This window comes from Emys orbicularis, chromosome 12, assembly GCF_028017835.1.
Source record: "Emys orbicularis isolate rEmyOrb1 chromosome 12, rEmyOrb1.hap1, whole genome shotgun sequence".
Classification (NCBI taxonomy): domain Eukaryota; kingdom Metazoa; phylum Chordata; order Testudines; family Emydidae; genus Emys; species Emys orbicularis.
The window spans coordinates 12951994-12968551 of NC_088694.1; the positions used below are offsets into that span (position 1 = coordinate 12951994).

General features: G+C 40.8%; 1 protein-coding gene across 1 annotated transcript; it reads right to left on the reverse strand.

Annotated features, from left to right (window-relative positions):
- Positions 1-644: 644 nt before the first annotated feature.
- CSTF1 (cleavage stimulation factor subunit 1) lies at positions 645-16490 on the reverse strand. Its single transcript, XM_065414530.1, has 6 exons — positions 16085-16490; positions 9948-10143; positions 6623-6900; positions 5769-5966; positions 4000-4390; positions 645-1555 (listed from the first exon to the last, which is right to left on the reverse strand). The coding sequence occupies exons 1-6, from the start codon at positions 16229-16231 to the stop codon at positions 1296-1298; spliced, it is 1470 nt and encodes a 489-aa protein (XP_065270602.1). The 5' UTR covers positions 16232-16490; the 3' UTR covers positions 645-1295.
- Positions 16491-16558: the final 68 nt, after the last annotated feature.

Sequence of the window (16558 nt, forward strand, 5' to 3'; positions counted from 1 at the left end):
CATGGCGTTGGAAAGGGTGGTGGTGTACGGATATTACTGCTAAACAGACTCACAGAGCTGATAGAAAGTCCATCTTATTCTCCTAGCCCTGAAACAGTCTGCTGATTTAGTAGGTCGGCATGCAGTGGGGCCTTTACTGGCTTCTGGATCTTAAAAGATTAAGCTTATGATTAGAGATGTGTAATGACTCATGTCTTGACTTGTTAGGAGTCAGAAGACAATATTGACTTTGGGAGGCTGGGAGCCTGGTGTGGACTAGCTGTCTGTGCGCACCCTGGTGGCAGCTCATTAATGTGCATTAGTCTAGTCTTTGAAATTGGACCAGATCAAAGCATATTAATGACTGTTAATGTATTCATTAGCAGGATGCAGTTAGTCTATGGCATGGGGGTGTGTGCATGTGAAACAGTGTGTGTACACATTCACACTCCAATATGCCATGAACTAGTTCATATATACAAGCCCTGAGTGATAAGAGACTACCTAAAATCAAACAAAGACCAAATACATGCTATACAAATTACACGCTACCCGACACTTGTAGTCGGGTCCTGGTCCTGATGGGTTCAGGTCAGCTTGCAAGCCTCTATTTGCTTCAAGGTTACAGCAGTTAGTTAAGAAAGTCAAATAAAAGTCAGCCACCAGATTTCAAGTCTGAGCTTTAATATCAGAACTAAAACATCATTTGTTGAATTCATCTAAACCTTTTAAAAATGGATGTTCAAATTCTTATGGCACAAAATTCTGGCTCAGAGCTGGAGGGCCACTTGGCCAATTTAAAAAAAAAAAAAAAAAAAAAAAAAGGGATACAAAACCAGAGCTTTCACTGCACCGTGCATGAATCAAAACTGAAATACAACTTAAAGGTTCTTTAAAATATCCGGCCAAGTTCTGCTGAGAATTTGTGCAATCCATTCTTTAAAAAAAAAAAAAATTCTTTAATAGGTTTGCACAGATGTAATGGAGAAATTCTACACAGATTGAACAAGATTCACTTAAGTTACTAACATTTTGAAAATTTAGACATGTAAGAGCAAGTTTAAAACTATCCCCGCAGGAAGGATTAATTGTATTCAAAAATAACGGTTGAGTCTACTTACACAATTGATGCCATACACACTAATAAGGTCAGTGAGTGAGGGAAAACTAATTCTCAGTACTTTCATCTTTTCTCACCATGTTTGACAAAGTTAAATATAGACACAGCATGGCTCTTGTTTAGGCATCTGTTGGCACTACACTTAATATAAGATGGTATAATTCATCTAGGTAATCACTGTTTAATAAAACTGTCTTTAGTCTGTGGTTGACCTTCGGTACCAAAATCGAGCTCTGTAGTCATCACTGCATGTCATGAAACCAGGATTGGTAGGAGAATGAACAATACACCGGACAATGCTGTTATGCCCCAATGACAGAAGATTTCGCCGTTCTGCAGTTCTTGAGTCCCAGCAGCAGAGACTTATGGTCCTTTCATCAGGAAGTAACACATAGTCCTCTGTGTGGTTAAAGACTGCCTGTGTTCTGTGTACTTGTCGTCCACTCAAACCAGCTCCTATAATAGCAGGGACATGATACTCATTAAAGGTGTAAGTAAAACATGTAACCTAGAGTAGCCTTGCTTAGGGGGCAGATTGTCAAAAGCACAAGGAGTGTCTCTTTTAGATATTACTTGCTAAGGACCATCAACAAGGGCCAGCTTTGTGTTCACTGATTAACATTTAGAAGGGTTCTTTGACAAAATTGTGCTCTAACATTTCTCCTCCCACCCTCACTGCAGAAAGGCTATTTGCCAAAACCTCAGTAGCACTAAGGGAAGCAGCAATAGTCGCAGGCCTGAAGAATGACAATTACGATAGGGAAAATGCCTTTCAAATTGTGCACTCATATATATAAAGCAACACACACATGCACACCTCTACATAATGTTAAGTATTAGTATTAGATTAGTATTAGATGCTGAACACAGCTCAGACGGATTTGAGAATCAGATCACTAAAGCTCATCAAAACTTGCTGAAACTAATACTAATACTAATACATCAGAAGCCAGAGGACTGCAGAAAGAACTGTGAAATGAAGTCACACCTTCATACTATTTTTTAAATCTTTCTGGGCAGTTAAGTCAGGATTTAAAGCGTGATGTAAGTAATAAGAGATGAGTCTGGGAATAAGGATGAAACCATTTATTTATGCTGAATATTTAGCATGGTGGGCAATTTCTACTCAAGAGACTTAAGAGTATTTTAACAGGGATGCTGAACTTCTCTTGTGATCTGTCCAAGCTTGCACAGCACCTACCCACTCTTTACCTGACTCAACCAACAGTATTAGTTCCTCATGTGCAGAAGCATTAAATTCAGATGCTCAGTGAAGGTGTATGCTTATATATAGAGAAAATTCATGATAGTACCTATGCAGAAGTCATAAATATCAGTATTGGCATTAGGCAGTCTAGATGTGTTTTTGCTAACAAAATTGAAAAAATGAATAATTTATAACTCACTTAAAAATATGTCAGTGTGATCACTACAAATGACTTTCAATGAGTTCGTTTTTTTTTTTTTTTCGTTTCAATGAGGAGGGTTTTTTGTTTCGGGGGAGGGGGTGTAGGGGTGAAAGAGAGAGAAATGGCGCAGGGCACAATACTTGCCAGATTTCAGCCTCTATATAGGAAAGTTCAAAGAGCTGCTTGGAAATAAAAGGGTTTTTCATTTGTTTTTTTTTTTTAACTATGCAATTCCACATTGTGCTAGTCAATAGCACCACAATTTGAGGGTTCAAAAACCATCTTGAGGAAAGAAAATCTATATACATTCCAACAAACAGTTTACCTGTGAAGGAATTCCATACTATTGTAAGTATTCACACACCATTTCATAGAAGTATAGAGAATACTTGAAGCCCTTCCTTCCTAACTGAATCAGTCAACCGAATCAAAAGACCTTCATAGCAGATGGAGCATTGTGCTCATGCCCTAAGAACACTTCTCCCTCCAGTATTCTTAGTGAGAAACTTAGTAGGTAGCAACTGGTAATTAAAATTGGAAAGAGCACGGCTAATGGAGGAAAGTGCAAGTTCTCACTATCAATATCTATAAATAATACATAAACCATTATCTAGCTAGGCCATTACTCCCACTGTAGAAGTTTAGCATTACCTTTCTTGTAAAAATAAGATGTTTCAGATATACTATGGCATACACAGACTTGATTTGATTAGAAAGATTATGTTTCTCTTATTTATCAAGCAAAGTGCTTTACAAACGTTTTGTGGTTGTTTATGCTGCACCCTGCTGGTTAAAAATATTACCAGTTTATACTTTGGGCAACAAGATCACTGTTAAATCACTTTTGCAGGTTGAATCAAAGTGTCAGTTTCTGGTTTTGACAGATCAAACTGCCCTAATGTCTCTGGAATCTATTTCACAGCAACAAAATCTTCTGTGGCGATTAGGGAAGACTGAAAGGAGCCGCCAGCCAGCAACTTTTTGCCAAAAAGAGGTCTTGATATGTCTACTTTTGTTTTCCTTTCTGGAGTAACCCAAGAGAGTTGTATTTGATGATGCTTTCCCTTAACAGACAGCTAATAGCCAGCAAACCAGACAGCAGAATAGTAATACATCATTTGAACAAATGAAGTAATGATGGAAAGTTATCCAAATCCACTTAGATTAGTGTAAGATGGTGACCAACATCTAAAGAAAGTCAAGAATGGAATGAGGTAACTTATCTGTTATCTGTGACCAAGAATAGAAAGAAAACCTTGGGGAATCCTCGCACAGAAGAAACTTCCAATTAACTTTAGAGGTTACTGCTCAACAGTACAAGGCTATCATGATCTTATGAGTAAACTCCGAAAAATCTCTCACATATTTAACTGAGCGCATCAGTCACTGGACTAAGCACTTAAAAATTTTGTACTGCATCAAATATTTATTCCCATCACTAGTTGATTACCGCATGAACAATTTTTGCTTGATAGGTCATCTGCCACATACCTGTATATTTGACCAGCGTTCGACCTGTGGATATCTCCCACAGTTTAGCTACAGAATCTTTTCCACTTGACAGGATGTACTTTGAATTTTTGGAAAAGATGGCAGAACAGACTTCAGCCCCATCATGTGCTTTCTCAAAAGTAGTGATACATCGATTTGAAACACCATCCCATAATTTGATGCATCCATCCTTGCTTCCTGTCACATACATGTTAGCACTTGCATTATAGTTTACTGAACATATAGCATCGGTGTGTTGATCTTGAGGATTGCAAGATACAAAACACTGGAATGTATTGATATCATAAAGCCGTAAGGTAGGGTGCTGGGTACCAACAAGTATGAAGTCGCCAGAAGGATGAAAAGAGATGGAGCGTAACATTTCTGCTTCCTGTGTGATGAGAAATATATAAATCAATATAAATGTAAAGAACCTATTTGCAGAGAGCAAATCCTAGTGGATTCACAAGTCTGAAGTTCTATGATATTTTCATATTAAAAGGAAGTTCAATTCTTAATTAGTATAGTGTTTAGGGCAGGATACAAATTGGAGAACACCACTCCCCTCTCCACTATATGGCAGTAACACATTTAGATGGATCAGGATTATACTCTAAGAGGTTCTCACAACAAATTTTTTGGTGGCCTCAGAGTGCGGCCACCAACTCTTACTGGTGGCTGCTCTCATAATTTTTCCTAAAATACTTAACTAACTTTTGGAAAAACAAATACATATGCACACATACATATCCAAATCATTGTAATTTATTTATGTAGGATTTTTTCGCAGACTCAGTATTAAAAATAATGTACAGTTGTCTCTATTCTTTACTGGACCTAGACAGAATAGAAACACAAATAAGGTGCTTTGCATATTCTTGTCGTTTCTTTTGCCCTCCCCCCCCCCCCTTTTTTTTTTAAGACTTGCTAGAGAGTAAGTCTGTTGTGAAGAGTGCTAACAACAAACATACAAGTATCACTTTTCACAGCAGACTTACTCAGTCCCAGCAAGCCTGGGGACAAATTAAGCCCTGGATGGGGAGGTGGGTAGGGAGCCAGTGGGGGTTGAGGTGATGGGGGAGGCAATAGGATGAGCTCAGGGACAGAGCCTGTCACCACACGGCCAGGGAATGGAGCCTGAAGCCCCATGGCTGGAGCCTGCCACCCAACAGCTGAAGCCCAACTCCACTGCCCTCGGGGAAGGTGAGGAACTCACTGGCTGCCTGCTCCTCGTCTTGTGTGTCTCCAGAGGGGGGCAGGGCCCAACCGCTACTGACTTGACGGCCTCGGAGAAGGGGCTAATGCTTTGCGCCCCCCCATCACTGCCTATAAGGCTGTGGCCGCAAGGAAAGCCCCTTGTGGCCGCATTTGAAAAACACTGCTCTAAGTCCTATATCAATTTTCAATGCCTATTCATGGGGTTGGGGGAGAGAGGAAGAAATTTTCCCCTTAACAACCAAAAAGAAATCCATAGAACTTAAATGCTGTTCATAAAGGAAATGCCAGAAGCACCACCCCTAACAGTTTCAGGTTTCCCTGGTTTGCACATGTAGAGAGGAGAGCGGACATCAGATCTGAGAAGATCACAGGTACACATTTTATGTACCTAATTTGTATGCATAATTATCACAAGAGTATCTGCAAATTGGATAATTGCATACTCCTGTGTACCTAGCTATTTCTGCATGCAGACACAAATTAGCTAATTGCTATCATTGCAGTTGTAGACCTCAAGCTTTTGTTTTTTTAAAAAGACTATAACCTCTAACCTGGATATACTTGAAGGCTCTTTTGGCAGAAGGTTTTGAATAGTCAAACAATTTAAGCGTATAGTCCCTTGAACCAGATGCCAGGATCTGTTCTGTTGGATGGAAAGCTAAACATGTAACCTCATCCACATGATCATATAGAGTCCGAATAACAGGATGATTTTCCATATTCTGCTGTGCTGTCTCATTCATCATGACCTACAGAAAACATTTAAACATGTCAATGGAGAGTGTTTCCTTCTGACAAAGAACAACCATAAACCACTATCCAACTCTTATGTTATTACTCTGGGCATTTAAAAGAAAAATGCAAACAAACATGTGGGATCTCCTGGTAGAAGAGAAAAAGTGAGTTTTAAACATGCATCAATACCTGCCTCATCTTCCAAGCAAAGATTGCATTTTTTGACAAAAAACTATGCATATAATTAGAATGATAACGATTATCTCAAAGTTCTTTGCAAATGTTGGTCATTAACATCCCTATGATAAATATACAATATCCTTCTTTTACAGAGAAGCAAAAAGAAACTGACAGAGGTTAGTGATTTGCCCAAAGTCAAAATGGAGTCAACAGCAGAAGAAAATAAAACTCAGCGGTCCCGAGTGTTAGTCCCCTGCTCTAACTCACAGTACTACTACCCTTCTTGAATAATTAAGACAAATGTTGCACTTATTTTGTTCACGGCAACATTCTTAAGACTGTGCACTGCCACTAGTTGTGTGCAGATTCCAGACAACAACAAAAAAGGTACGTTTCCTTAAGTATGCTATCGGAGGCAGAACAAATGCTATAAAATGGATGTAGCAATTTTATCATTCACTGACTGATCATGATTCAAGTGATACTTTACCTCAATGGGCATAGCACTTTTTGCCAACATTCTCTCTGTATCAAGAATTTTTATTGAGGCATCAGCAGATCCCGTAGCTATTAACTGCCCATCTCTGCTATATGTAGCTACGCGACATGGTCCTTTATGAGATGTGACGTAACAGGTCTCATATTCAGAAGCCTCGGGGGACATAGTCTGGACATCTGCATCAAATTCTAAGTCAATCCCTGTTCCTGGAGCTACTGTATCGGAGCGTCCAATTGCATATTGAACTGCGCTGTCATCGTTCTCCATTCCTGAAGGACAAGAGATTAAATATATTTACTTTCTCCACAAAAAGGTTGACTAAGTCTTCATAAATATACTAGTAACTGCTTACAGTAGCCATGATTGTATTTACAGCCAGCTTTCACAGGAAACAATAATGCCTGCATAAAAAAAATATTTTTTTAAAAAGGACAGACATTTACAGAACCTTTTCCTTTGCAGCTCAATAAAGAATACCCAAGGAAAGAGATTATGGCTACCAGAACCACCACAATAAAGCAGTGCCACTAACAGGGTCCTGGTCCATGACTAGAGCTCCTAGGTACTAGAATAATTCAAATGAGAATAATGAGAAACATTATTCCTCCACACACTTATATCTCATATTTAACACCTTCTCTTCAAGGTTGCCTCTACATTTCATTAGTGGAAGTTGCAGCTTAAGCAGGGTACAAGCTCATCATTTTAACCACACCATTAACCCTACTCTGAGCAGGGGTAAATGGTGTCCCTGGTCTATGTCATCTAACCCTGTTCAGAGTAGAGTTGGATGACATGGTGTTGAAAATGCTTGCTGTTACCATCAGTAGTGAATTAGGGATCCTAATTTAGATAGATCTAAAGCTTACTATATTTAAGTTCTCAGAGATGTGTGAAACACTGACTATTTCAATTTGCTATGCACCCTGCTTTTACATTATTTGAGTAGATTTTCAAAAAGAGATCATGATGAAAGATAATTAGACTAAGACCTCAATTGCCTTAACACTAAAACAACATGTATAAAGTTAAATGCTGCATTTCAGAGCTCCTTGCAGTTACTGTCATTAGTTTTGTCTGAGCCAAACAAAAGCTAGTTGACATGCTGAGATTCAAATCAAGACGATACACAAAATAAGATAAGAAGGCAGTTTGATCCTTTGTTGTGATTTCCTAGCTCTTGAGGACTGTTAAAGCTTACAATGCTTTAAATAGTCATTAAATAATTTTACTCATTTAATGGTAGTTAATTTTGCAGCACAGTTTTTTGCCAGTATAAAAATTCTCCCCAGTATAAAATTATATCTGCTCCATGGAAAAATTAGGGGTATTTTCTAAACAGAATACTTTTATTCTCTGTCACTTTAACAATAAAAAGAATGAGGAGTACTTGTGGCACCTTAGAGACTAACAAATTTATTTGGGCATAAGCTTTCGTGGACTAAAACCCACTTCATCAGATGCAGTAGGAAGATATATATATTATATATATACACACACACACACACACACCCCATATATACACACACACACACACACACCCCATGAAAAAATGGGTGTTGCCATACCAACTATAACGAGACTAATCAATTAAGGTGGGCTATTATCAGCAGGAGAAAAAAAAAAAAAACTTTTGTAGTGATAATCAGGATGGCCCATTTCCAACAGTTGACAAGAAGGTGTGAGTAACAGTAGGGGACTTTTTTCATGTTTTCTGTGTATATATACCTTCCTACTGTATTTTCCACTGCATGCATCCAATGAAGTGGGTTTTAGCCCACAAAAACTTATGCCCAAATAAATTTGTTTGTCTCTAAGGTGCCACAAGTACTCCTCATTCTTTCTGCTGATACAGACTAACATGGCTACCACTCTGAAATCTTTAACAATAAAGTGTCCCCAACACTAATATTTCAACACACACACACACACACACACACACACACACACACACACACACACACACACACACACACCAGACTAGTGACAGATTAAGTTTACTTTGAAGCTAAGCTACCACACGGGGACACAATACTTTTTGGTTTTAGCAGATTTCACTAATTCAATTACAAGACTTTCCACAGTATTTTGTTGGTATCTGTTGGTGAATAAATTACCCTACCAAACATCATTATTTATATTCCAGTAGCATACAGAAGCCCCAACCAAGAATAAGGCCCTGTGGTGCATACTAGGAGGCACTATACACACTAAGAGAGTCTGTCATAGTAAGAGACAGTTCCTATCCCAAAGACCTTACCATGTAAATACAAGAGAAACAAAAGGGTGGAGAAAACACAGATGTACAGAGAGGGGAAGTGACTTGCCCAAGGTCACAAAGCAGAGAATAAAACCCAGGTCTGAGTCCCAGTCCAGTATCCTAGCCACGGGACACACTGCTTCAATTACACCTGATTAGACAGTAATCAACTTTTAACAGAGGTTTTCTATTAAGTTCCATCCTCCAATACATTGTGCATTCACCTGCTTAAAAAAGAAATATGTTTAGACTTACACCAGCACCCAGACATTTGTCAGACAATAAAAAAACTGAATTCTGATCTGACAAGTAATACCAGTGTCAGTAACAAGACTATTACGATATACCCTGAACAACCTGGGACCTACCTGCCTCCTTCACCTCCCTCCCCCCAACATGAAACAGTCCTTGTGACATGTGGCAACTGAGCTGAAACCTCATAAGAGAGAGGGAGTGACTGGCAGGGCATTCTGTGCGAGGGCCCTGGAACTCTGAAACCCATTTCCTTTTCAGATCTGTAACAGTCCACATTTATTTGCCTTCCGGACATAATGCAAGGCCCACCATTTCTCCTCTGTCTGCGAGGAGACTGGTCTTGAGTAGGTCTACTAGTGTTGATGTGCAATTTGGTGGGTCAGTTAGTTTCTATTATATTTATCAATGGATTATTTGATTTTATCTAGGAGATCTAATGGCCCCATTTATTCAGTGTACTTTTAGAAGACTGTCGAGGATCCAGGGCATTGGATAGGCACTATTATAATTTGAAAAAGTACAAATAAATAAGTAGATCCTAGAAAAGATTTACTGAAAGACTTGTATTTTGTTATCTATGCATAAATATGACAACTGTACAGCAACATTAGGAGTTAATGAGAACATTTACTTTTAGATTGCATTGAGTCCACTACAGAATCACAGAGATGTAGAGCTGGAAGGGACCTCTAGAGGGCATCAAATCCAGCCCCTGTGCTGAGCCAGGACCTACATACCTGAACTTCATCAAAAAGTCTGCAATTCCTAGTTTATGTACATGAATCCTGCATTACAGTTTACCTAGTTTAATCAGATGCAGCAGTTGTTCAGAGGGTGCGCAGACTGATTGTGGTTTTATCTCATTTATCAGGCCATTGGCAATGTTTATGTATCCATCATACAGCAATTGACTAATAATCAGTTTGTAAAGTTGTTGACGATCTTTCAAGCTTACTTTTGTTCTATACATTGTGAGCAAGGAATGCCTTGCGGGTGCCTGAAACAAGAGAAAAAAATACTTACAAAACAGTTACATTGCAATGGTATAATCTTTCATACAAAACATACCCCAACACCTTTCAGCATTAAACAGTGCTGTTATAGTAACAAATTAAAAAGGTATTGTATACGTAAAGGAAAGAGACTTTCAGCTAAGATTCAAAACTAGATGGACAAATGAGAAGGAGATAACAGAAAGCTGTTGCAGACAGTAGCTAATGTTTTCACCCCTCAGCTCATAGAGAGCCAAGATGCAAAACTACAGAGGAGATAGTCCACCAGTTACCAGCACTCAGACTGTGATTAAGGACTGCTGACAAAGGTGAGAGAAGAGCAACACTGGCTAGTCATGTTCGCCTCCGACAGTAACCTTTCTTTAATTCAATCAAGCAGGTGTGGGGAAATGGGCAAACAGTTGTGAGTGACAAGGTTAACAAACATACAATTTGTAGGGAAGCCAAGAGGCAAAACAAAACGTGTGTTGTAGGGTTTTCAGTGAAGCCACCAGCTGAAAAACCATAACCTCCCTGCACCCAACACACCATCCCTCCCCCAATCCACCCATTTCCAGCCCCAAAGAACAATCGATTGTTATAAACGGGCAGGGGTGAAAGCAAACTAAGGGGCGGGGGAGAAACTGTCTGGAAGGAGAGTGAACTGCCTAGCGGTTCCTTGAGACCGCGGGCCAGAGGAAACGGCGTTCGGCAAGCAAGCAAAGCTGTAAACCGCTCAGCTCAGCAGGGCACGTAGGAAAGGAGTTGTTCACACCGCCCCGGTACCTACCAGCCCGTCTTTCTGCCTCCCTTGCTCTCCCCCTAAAATGGCGACCGGAGCCCTGAGAGCATCGATAGATGCTGGAGGAGGCGGCGGCTAAGTGTATCCCAATCACTCCCCAGCGCAATGTGCAGCTTTGCGCTACTGAGCATGCTCGTGGAAAGTGAACATGCTCACGAACGTCTGCTGCTGAAGCCCGCCTGCTGCCCTTCCTAGGATTATACAACGTCCCCGTTGTTCCCAAAGCCGCGTTACAAGGGGACCGGGGACAAACCGGGGAGATGGGATGGAATCTGCACTGTAGGGAGCCAGACTGCACGCTCAAGAGAGTCACGCAGCTAATAGACTCAGGCGAAAGAGAGGGGCAAAATCAGACATAGGGAATAGGGGCCGAGGTTAAGAGCCCCTGCCAGACAACGGGGGGAGAAGGGGGAAACTAGACAAATAGGGAGTTTACTAGAATTGGGGCGAGCTGTCTGTGGGGGTTGCAAAAATGAGCTGTGCGTGGCAGGGAGCCTATTGTTTACCCCTTTGCTAAGCAGCCTCTCTCACAGCCCGCTTACCGGGGCTGTTTCTAAAGGCATAGTGCATCTCAATGCCTAAATAAGGCACCTCTTCCTTATCTGAAATGATGTAGCAAGCAGCTAAAGCCTGAATACAGTGAAACGCAAACACACAGATAGAATTCCTATGCATGCTTTTAGTATTTTACCGAATTCCTTTTCTGTTTATATGTCTGCACAAAGCCTCAGAGCAGTTCACTAATTCGTTTTATCTGCTGTTCCAGTCCCTGAATTAGATCCCCTTTCTTGTAATCCACAGTCAATGCTGTTTCCTGCCTCTTATTTACTTTTTAAAAATTTATTTTTATTACTTATTAATCTTACACTTCATTTACATCATGCAAATAGATGCCATTGCACTATTTAATTTATATTTGAATAGCAAATAATTGAACATATTAATAGTTGCTAGAGGTTAACAATCACATCTCACATTGTATGTTTTTACTATGATTTTGCAGTTTGCAATTTTCAATTTTTATTTGCACTTTTTTTTTTGTAATCAAATGACTTTAAAGCTGACATCCTGGGTTGGCATCAAAACTTCTTTAGTTTCCCTTGGATTTCTTTGATTGGTTTGAAATTGTGCCTCCTGGGCATTGATCTAAATTTGGGGCCATTTGAACAAGGGGTTCATGAGATACAGTACCTGCTCCTCCCCCACCTTCCTTAATATTCACGTGTTGTGGTAATGAATGTTTGATCACAGATAGAGATCAAACCAGGTCTGAGAGATCATCACACCAGGGTCTCAAATGCTTGAGAGCTACCTCAACAGAGTGCATGGTATTCACTATCCTTTTGGGGGAAATCAAATTACATTATCAGCCGAAAACTTAAATTCTCCTGTTATGAGCATCACTCTTTCAAGTGCTTGATGGCATGCCACATGGATTATACTGAGCCTGTGCAGAGAGAGAGGGTAGCTGGAAACTACCTCTACATCACACATCTTGCATGGCTCAAGGGGGACTGTTATGATCACCAAACCTAAGTCACAGCCTGGTGGCAAATCCAGCTCAGGACAGAAATCCAAAATAAAAGCAGGAAGTAAAGTTTGCTCCAATCTGCATCCGTCAAAGGGAGTTTTGATTTTGTGGAAATGTAATCTGAGTACAGCAGAATATTCTGAAAGTGCTGAAACTTTTTTTTTAAAAAAGAAAAAAAAAATTACACATGCAACTGCTCCCTGGAACGTGACTGGGGTGGAAGAGTAGGTGGTAATGGGGGTGTTGGTCTTAGAGCAAGGGAGGGGGATAATGGGGCTGGACACTGGGAAGAGGGACAGAGTTATCGGGGGCTGGGAGAATAGGAAGACCGGGCACCTCTCCTTTCCCATGTATATACACCACAATCTAGAAGGCCCCAGACCATCTACAGAGGTGTGGACCCCCCATGCAATATGTGGTGACTTGCCTTCCTGGGGGTCTAAGCCCCTCTCCCCCGCCCCCATTGGTGTGTGTGGCCCCTGTGTCTGTATCTTAGGAGGCCCTGCCCATCTAAGGTAGTTGGAGCCCTCCCATACATGCCCCCCTCATGTGAGCCAGGTTCTGGAAGGGGTTTGTTTGTGTAGGGTGTGAAGGAGTGTCTCACCCCATCTCCCTACCCTCAGTAAGCTGGGAGATGATTTTTTAGATATTTATATTTGTAGGTCACATGCAGTGTTAGTGGGATGCTATTTTCGATAGCTGTGATGTAACAACAAAATTAGATTAATTTCCTGATAGCTAAAGATAAAAACGGAAACAGCACATACTTGTGCTCACCCTTTTTAATAGTGGACATTGACTGAATTGGTAGGAATTGAGCATGTGACTGTTTCACTCAGCTTGGGCTCAAAACACTAAAATTTAGCATGAGTATGAAAGGGTTATCAGTGGCACAGTACATAGCAAATATAGCACAAGACTCTGGCAAGTGGTACATGCATGAGTAGTAATTCCAAACATTCATTAAATAAAAAAGTAAACCATTACTAAACATTGAGAGTGACTTTATGAAAACATGAAATCCAATTATGAAGTCAGCTATTGGCTATTCATTTTAAAGTTTAGATTCTTCCTCCACTGAGAAACTGGAAAAATCTACTATGACTCTGGAAAACAAAAATTGTGGAACACAAGATACTAGTGGTTGGGCCACTCATCCTAAAAGTAGTTAATGTCAAACTACTACTTAGTTATGATGAGTTTTCTATTTTAAAAATGCATTAGCTTGTAGAATCATATTTGGAACATAAAGATATCCTATGTATATACAGGAGAAAAAAAGCAATTCTCTTAATGGAAAAAGGTCAGGTATAGCTTTGTTATACCCCTCTACCCCTATATAACACAACCTGATAGAACACAAATTCGGATATAACGCGGTAAAGCAGTGCTCCGAGGGGGGGGGGGGGGGGGAGGGGAGGGGCGGGGCTGCGCACTCTGTTGGATCAAAGCAAGTTCGATATAAACACAATAAGATTTTTTGGCTCCTGAGGACAGCGTTATATCGAGGTAGAGGTGTATATTCCAAGTGAGGTCAGAGTATATGGGAAGGTAAACAGGAAGAGTGGAATGTCATTAGTTATTTTACTACATTTATTAAAATAGGTCACAAATTTGGTACCCTAATGAAAGAAACTGGGTTCTCTGTATGAATATTGTGTTTAATTAGTGAAAAGTAAAAAAAATGGTTGAAACCAAGAGCACTGAAATACAGTAGGCTATAGTTATATCTACAATCTAACAGTTTAATACAAATAGATAAGGGTACCAAATGTTATTTAAATATGACCCCCCCCAAAAGGAAAATATTTGCAAATCATTAATGTAGTTCTTGAAATAAGTGACATTAATTAATCTATTTCTATTTATAGTTTCCGTAATTAGGAAATCATTTGATTAAATTATATTGATTTTGCATAGAGCACAGAAGTCTACTGCTGCAACCTTGTCATATGCAAGAAGGAAAACAAAGATTGCATAGTGGTAAGAAACACAAAATTGTATTAGAAACACATGCCATATGTTTGAGCAGGTAAGTAAACAGAATATGATCTGTTCCTGTGCCATGAACTGAAGTTATGGCCCAGTATCTAGACAGATACATATAGATCAGATGGAATAAACCTGGATAAGGATCGGGATTGTGGTAATAATTCTACATTAATAAATACTTCAACTGCAGCAGATCGTCATATCTTGACTACGGATATGTAGCTAGAAAGTTAAAAATCACAGCAGAAGTTCAATAAATATTTTACAATTTTGAGTTAACTGAAATTATATTTTGCACAATTAGTGTCATTTTTTTCATCTATTATTTTTCAAAGGCACAGTGTGACTCCTGCAAGAGGTGGGCACATGTGCTCTGCCTTCCACAGGGAACCAATAAAAACATCCTGAGCAGTAAAAAGAAAAAGTATACAAACTTTGTGCAATTATAGTTGTGGTGTTTACAAAATGTATATACTGTATAATTTTTTAAAGATAAATATTTGTTTTCTTGCAATCATACAATCAAAATACAAATGAGTAATAATAGAGGAGTTCAATTTTAATGTACACTTAGCTAAAGTCACAAAAATAAGTTAATTCTGCTTCTAAAAATAAGTTTAGATCTTTTTAAATGTTGACATGTAAAGTAAGCGATTCTTGTTTGCTGATAGAAAATTATGACAGACAGGGCACTGCCATCACAATTTGCTAACTATTCTTCCCATCGTCTGGTCCAGGGGCAGCAAATTGTGACTGGAGTTCTCCCCTCAGTCACAATAGGCCACTTTGGACCAGGAGACAGGGAAGTATGGAGATAGCAAATTGTGACAGTGCAATAACAGAATACCTAGATGTCAGTAAGGGCTATCAGCAGCAAATTGTGCTAGGAGCATGGGGAGTACATGCTAAACAACCAAGGGTTCACTGCCATGAGCTGAGTGACCCTGTGCATGCACACCACAAAAGTGTGAGCATGTACAGACCCGTGGCAAAAGCCTACTTTTTGTGGGGAGGAAGGGGGACTATAGGGTGGGACTAGGAGCATGGAACGGCAGGTTCTATTCCTAGTCTGGAAGCGCAGGGAATTCTAATGATAACAGCAGTCTAGTCAAGGAGAGCACAATTCATTTATTTCCAGCTCTAGCAGAAGTAGGATCTAATGGTTAGCTCAGAGCATGGTAAGCTGAGAAATGATAAAGAGGCTACAGAGATCAATGGCAGTATTCCTTGGGACATTAAAGAAGGGCCTGGAAAGGGATTAGGCACTGAGCAGCCTAATAGGCTCTATAGTTGAAATTCAGAACTCCTGGGTTCAATTCCTTTGTTGGAGTGAGAGCAGTGGGATCTCAGGAGACTGGGGATTAGGACTGCTGGGTTCTATTGGGTCTGGGCTGAGAAACCTTGACATCACCAGAATCACCCACATCCCCAAGCCTCGCTGGAAGCAAATGGAACTGAAAGTCATGAGGCCTCACTGCTAGGTGCTGTAGGCCTATGCAGAATTTAGTAGACAGCATAGTGGCATGTTCAGACAAGGCACTTCAGGGTGCCTCAGCAGCAGTGCTGAAGGCCTAGCCTAAGAGAACAGACACCCCCTCCCCCAACAGACGGCCCTACTCACCTCAGCCTCAAGGAAAGGCAGCCGCAGTGGCCGTGGCTCAGGAGCGGGGGAGCCCACGTTACCCAGGCCCCGTGGAAGCGGACGCCTATCACACGCTGAGGGAACACGACGGCCTGACATCCTCCTCACACCTGTCCTCGCTGCCATCTATCACGCGTCACCGCCACGCAGCCCCACACACCGAGATCACTTTCACACTTGTCCTCACGAGCACGGTGGCAACGGGAGTTGCTTTCTAGCTCACTCCTTCCAAGGCCTCAAGTCGTCCTCGCGCCGGGCCCCGGCGGCCACGGATCACACAATGGCTCGAGAGCCCCTTCACGATTGTGCTGGACGGCCCAGGTCCTACGGGAACCACCACGCGAGACGCCTTGCTGCTAGTACAACAAAACTGCCCAATGTCCCCCTCCCGTTTGTCCTCGAGCGCCCAACGGCCCGCTGGTGCGACACGCTGGCCCTCCGCTCGACAGCCCA

Excerpts from the sequence above, each read along its gene's own strand:
- CSTF1 (XM_065414530.1), bottom strand. The coding sequence starts at position 16,231 with ATGGCAGCGAGGACAGGTGTGAGGAGGATGTCAGGCCGTCGTGTTCCC. Across the intron at positions 6,901-9,947 it reads GCTGCATCTGATTAAACTAG|GAATGGAGAACGATGACAGC; the intron begins GTAAACTGTAAT and ends CTTGTCCTTCAG. Across the intron at positions 1,556-3,999 it reads AACGCTGGTCAAATATACAG|GAGCTGGTTTGAGTGGACGA; the intron begins GTATGTGGCAGA and ends CTGCTATTATAG.